General features: G+C 47.7%; 1 protein-coding gene across 1 annotated transcript in view; it reads right to left on the bottom strand.

Annotated features, from left to right (window-relative positions):
• Positions 1-407: 407 nt before the first annotated feature.
• The window catches only part of NDUFV3 (NADH:ubiquinone oxidoreductase subunit V3), a 77,041-nt gene continuing 71,448 nt past the window's right edge, over positions 408-6,000 (bottom strand). Inside the window, exon 4 of the mRNA XM_085620752.1 lies at positions 408-699. Coding sequence (XP_085476878.1) covers positions 533-699 — 167 coding nt within the window. The 3' untranslated portion in view covers positions 408-532. The remainder of the gene's footprint in view (positions 700-6,000) is intronic.

The following is a 6,000-nucleotide window of genomic DNA, read 5'->3' as shown; positions in this document are numbered from 1 at the left end:
TAACCAGCAGCACCTGTGTGCTTGATCCAGCAAACATGCATACATTGATGGCACACCGAAGGCAAGGACTGTTCGCAGGCAGGGCTGCTAGACACTGTGTTAGATAGGAGGCATCCATAAAGCTAATCCTGTTCATGTTGCAAAGAAGGTTGTGATAGCTTGACATGAGAGGGTTTATCAGGATTCGTGTAATATGAACCGCTGCTAGGCTACAAAAAAAGAGTCAGACGAGGCTACAAACAACAAAGCCCAGTATGGGTGGCAGTTCACATGGTACAATAACAAAACATCTCCACAGCAGCTTCTAACGTCTGCAAATAATGAAATCACAATAACTTCTTTAGAGGAGCACAGGACAGTCCTACTAGCAAACTTCAGCATTCGGATAAAAACACGTGAGAATTGAATGTATTGGAAACTTGTTTATTTACAACCTAAAGGGATGGCAGCTGAGCGGTCATACAGTGTTCCTCACAGCACTCGCCTTCAGCATCAAGAGGCAAAGCATCTCAGGGCACCATACCCAACACTTTTAGTGTCGTGGTGAAGGTTTGCCGGAGGATGGCTGAGGAAGGCGAAACTTGGAGAGCTCCACGTCGATGTCTATGAAGGTGAAGGGGGAGAAGGAGTGGTGCTGCAGATTTCTGTAGGTGGAGTTATCAAACACTTCCTCTTGGCCACCTGCGGCCGCTTCGGTGCCTGTGAACAAAAAACAAGTGGCATTACTGACGGCAACAAAGGACGTGTAGGCTCAGTTTGCGCCCTCCAGGTAACACTCCGAAAGGCTAGCCTCCCACACTGTCCATAGACTCGTCTGTGCTGAGAACAGACACAACCTCCTTCTAGGAACTCGAATCTGAAGCTTTGACTCCTGCTCAAAGAATGGATAGGCATTGAATTATAATTTGCTTACTGCACGTCCTATTTGCACTCCCACCCACACACTAGGCTTTGCTCAAAGAATGTATACACATTACAGACCTTGTTCTCAATCTGCCTCCTACCATAGACATGGAACATATAACTTGAGAGCAGCCTCATACCCTGCTGCACACACACAGCTCCCCATTCTTGACCAGATACTAGGTCCACACAGGTCCCACCACTACTTTTGATCAAATACTTTACAGACCTCTCCATGCCCCCTCGCCCCATTCTTGATGGCACTGACATAAGTGCTAAGAATGGTCTTACACTGGAACATATATTACTCCATCCTTAAAAGACTATGATCTGAACAGCTCGCAGTTCCATAAAGTATGATTTATCAAGAGACTGATATTATCATTATTCTGTTCTGGAAAAGTATCAAACCAAACGGAAGGAAAGCATTGTGGGAAATATCGGTGTCCCCGTCAGTTGTGGCTCCCCTTCAATGCCTTTGGCGTCTTCATTCGCGCCCCCGCTCTATCGTACAGAACATAGAAAGGCGGAGGCGCACCCCTTCTACTCTCAGTAGGATGTACCCAGGACTTTCAAGAAGCTAGGGTGCTGCCAACAGTGATGTATACTGAAGCCACACCCCAAAACTGGTTTCTCACACAATTATCCATCTGAGACAATTTGGTGCGTGCGGCTCTTCTATTTCCCATAGTAATTACTTACATTTGGTAGAACAGAAAGGCACGTAAAGGCCAAAGTCCTGCGTTCCACTCTAGCCAACATGAAGGCATCCCCAGTCCAGCTCAATAGGACACGTTGACCTGGAAAGACTTGCTACTCAAGGTCCATATCTGGAGGTGAAGGACTGCTCCAAACATAACCTTAAGATAGACTTCAGAGAACCAGTTTCCAAGTCTGTGTAAGAGGGGTCTGAACTTAAAAACCCAAGTGCATCAAGGCCCTGTACTCACAGGATCTTATTCTACAAAGACGAACAAGGCAAACAGAAATAAAAATGGTAACTTTAAAGTACGTCCTTCGCCTGGATTAACCACCACTTCCTTAAAAATCCCTTCTAACACACTGATTTGTAAAACACTAACTGAATTATGAAACAATCAAGGACTCATACTCTGACGACCTGAAACTGAACAGCAGAACCTGCAATTCATCATTACCCAATAGGTTTAGCCGATCAGCCTTTAAAACATCAAGTCCCATCCCTTATTTCAGTGCAGGTAGGCAGTATATAATATGACCCTTCTAGCCACAAGAAACAACACCCCTTCCTAGTCTCAGGAGGCCAGGGCTGCCATTTACGAAACGACTGCCGATTCTGTTCGGTAACCAGGAAGTTTTGGTTAAATTGTAGGGTTCACTAGCACTGGCTAGGACTATTACCAGAAGGCGAGAGAATGAGGTGAAACATACAAAATACCTACTAACAGGAAAGTACTCTTGAACCTCGAACTAGAGACGGCAAAGAGCCACAACAGCAGAACACCTACACCCAGCAAAGCAGAGAGCAAAGGCTGCATAAAGACAACCAAAGCAAGAGAAACAAACACCCCAAAACAGCCATGAAAACCTACTCAGCAAGAGAGCAGTCTTCAAACAAGAAAGCTGCACAACTCAAAACAAAAAAATAAGAACAAAAGAAAAACAAGCATGAAGAACAAGTTACTTACCTTCGGTAACGCTTTTTCCGGTGGAAACAGTATCTGCCTGTGGATTCCTCACCTTATGAATATCCCCTCCGCCAGCATTCCGGAAACTTTTCTTAGCTCTCTGCGTCGACGAGGTCGCCACAGCATCATGGCTCCGCACACGGCTCAGCATGACGTCACCGGAGCCATAAGAAGACCACGTCGGCGTGATGACGTCAGTTCCATCCATTTTTTACGTGCCATAGAGGCAAAACGGGCAGACCGACAGACACAACGTATACATAGTATACAGAATCCACACAAATACACTCAGTGTATAAAGAAAGAAGAAAACTTAAACTTCAAACAAGACAATAGTAAATATACAGAGGTAACAAAGTCTTGAGTATGCATAATACGTCAAAAAACGAAAACCTCAGCTTTTATGGTATAAAAGGGGGGACAACGAGGAGGTGAGTGGGTCTGTGAGGAATCCACAGGCAGATACTGTATCCACCAGAAAAAGCGTTACCGAAGGTAAGTAACTTGTTCTTCTGATGGATACATCTGCCTGTGGATTCCTCACCTTATGAATAGAATCCCACAGCAGTACCTCTCCCGGAGGTGGGTGTCCACCCTTCTATACCAAAAAGTCCTGCAAAACAAAGCGCGCAAAATGGCCGTCCCTCCTCACTTCGGAATCTAAGCAGTAATGCTTTGCGAAAGTGTGGAGGAAGGCCCAAGTTGCGGCCTTACAGATGTCCAAAACAGGTACACCTCCAGATAATGCAGAAGTAGAAGATTTAGACCTGGTGGAATGAGCTCGAATGCCTACAGGAGGCTCCTTACCAGCCAGGGAGAAGCATATCTTGATGCACAAGATGATCCATCGTAATAAAGTGTGCTTGTGCACCGCCTTGCCCTTCATACGACCAGCATATCCAACAAAGAGCTGGTCATCCTGACGAAAGTCCTTTGTTCTGTCCAAATAGAAGCTAATCGCCCTCTTTGGATCTAAACGATGAAGTATCTCCTCCTCCTTGGAAGGGTGAGGGGGAGGATAGAAAGTAGGAAGGGCAATGGACTGACCTAGGTGGAAGGGAGTCACCACCTTAGGCAGAAATGCAGCCTTGGTCCTAAGTACCATCCTTTCAGCATATATGGTCAGAAAGGGAGGCTTTGAACTCAAAGCCTGGAGTTCACTCACCCTCCTGGCCGAGGTGATAGCTACCAGGAAGACAATTTTAAAAGTTAAAAGTCTTAAAGGACAACTATGCATCGGTTCGAATGACGAACCCATTAAAAAAGTTAACACCTAATTCAAGTCCCACTGGGGCATAATGAAAGGAGTGGGAGGAAACATGTTTGCCAGCCCCTTAATAAATCTTAAGACTATAGGAGACTTAAATAAAGAAGGCTGATCAGGTAAACACAAAAATGCTGACAAATACCCTTTAACAGTGGCCACAGCAAAACCCTGCTGGGCCAAATGAAGAGAAAAACAAAGAACATCAGATAGATGAGCTTTTAAGGGATCAATAGTTTTCTCTCCGGACCACTTAACAAATTTAGACCACCTAAGTGGAGTGTCGCCTGGCCGATAATATAATGTCCACCACGTCAGGCGGGAGAGAAAAAGAATTCAAGTTGCCCCGTTCAATCTCCAGGCATGAAGGTGCAGGCTCTGGAGGTGGTGGTGTAGAACTTGACCCTCCATCTGAGAGAGGAGGTCTGCCCTGAGAGGGAGACGGAGAGGAGGGTGCAACGAGAGGTGAAGAAGGTCCGTGTACCACACCCTTCTTGGCCAATCCGGAGCGATCAATATAACTTGGGCCCGGTCTTGGCGATTCTTCCTCAGAACCCGAGGAATCAAGGGTATGGGAGGAAACGCGTAAAGGAGTTGCGAGCCCCAACTCAACTGAAACGCGTCCCCCAACACTCCCTGCCCCGGAACCTGGAGACTGCAGAATGACGGGCAGTGCGCGTTCTTGTGAGTGGCAAACAGGTCCACCCGAGGAGTCCCCCATGTCCGGAAGATGTGTCGGACTACCTCTGGATGAAGCCTCCACTCGTGGTCAGCGAAGAACTGCCAACTGAGACAGTCCGCATGCACGTTCAGAACCCCGGCCAGATGATTTGCCATCAAGCAAATCCGATGGTCCTGAGCCCAGGACCAGAGTCGCAACGCCTCTCTGCAGAGATGGTACGACCCTACTCCTCCCTGCTTGTTGACGTACCACATTGCAGCAGTGTTGTCCATCAGGACTTGAACCGACGGACTGCGAAGGAAAGGGAGAAAGGTCTTGAGCGCCAAACGTATCGCCCGCAATTCCAAAAGGTTGATGTGAAACAACCTTTCTTCTGGAGACCAAAGGCCCTTGATCTCCAGATCCCCCAGATGTGCTCCCCACCATAGGGTAGAGGCATCCGTTATCACTGTGGCCACCGATGGAGGAAGATTAAAAGGCTTTCCTTGAGACAGATTGCCCTCCACGCTCCACCAAGACAAATCCGCTGCAGCTTCTCTGGAGATCCTCACAGACTCCCTGAGATCTGTTGTGCGGATACCACTGCCTGCGGAGACACCACTGGAGAGCCCTCATGTGCCAGCGTGCATGGTTGACAAACAGGATGCAGGCAGCAAACAGACCGAGTAGGCGAAGGACCTTCAGAATTGGAACCACCGCTCCATTGTAAAACAAGGGAATCATTTCCTGTATGTCGAGAATTCTTTGAGGTGAAGGGAACGCTCGACACACAGTGGTATCCAGTACTGCCCCTATGAACAGGTTGCGCTGTGAGGGCACCAGGTGAGACTTGGGTACATTTATTGAAAACCCCAAATTGTACAACAGCTGGGTTATTACCTGCAGATGACAACACACCATCTCTGGAGACCCTGCCTTCAGAAGCCAGTCGTCCAGGTATGGGAAAACCGTAATCTCCAACCTTCTGAGATGGGCTGCCACCACTGCCATCACCTTGGTGAAGACTCGAGGTGCAGGAGTAAGACCAAACGGAAGGACCGCAAGCTGGTAATGTTGCGACCCAACCGTGAAACGGAGATGCTTCCTGTGCGACTTCAGGATTGGGGTGTGGAATACCATCCAGTCCTCTTGTTGCAGCGCCTGAAGAACCTGCGCTAGAGTGAGCATCTTGAATCTCTCCTGCTTGAGAAATAGATTCAAGATTCTGAGGTCCATGATAGGACGTAGTCTGCCATTCTTCTTGGGAATCAGGAAATACCGGAAGTAGCAACCCTGACCCCTTTCCTGCTCCGGAACCACCTCTATCGTACCTTTTTGTAACAGGGGATGAACCTCCTTCTGAAGGAGAAGCAAATGATCCTCCGCATAAAACCCTTGGCAAGCGGGGTAAGGAGGAGGGAATTCCCTGAAGGGAAGGGCGTACCCATTTTCCACAAGTTCTAGAACCCAAAAGGTCCGAAGGTATTAATTTCCAGTCTTGTAGA

Source organism: Triturus cristatus, chromosome 8 (genome assembly GCF_964204655.1).
Source record: "Triturus cristatus chromosome 8, aTriCri1.1, whole genome shotgun sequence".
NCBI lineage: Eukaryota > Metazoa > Chordata > Amphibia > Caudata > Salamandridae > Triturus > Triturus cristatus.
This window is presented reverse-complemented; position numbering and strand designations above follow the sequence as displayed.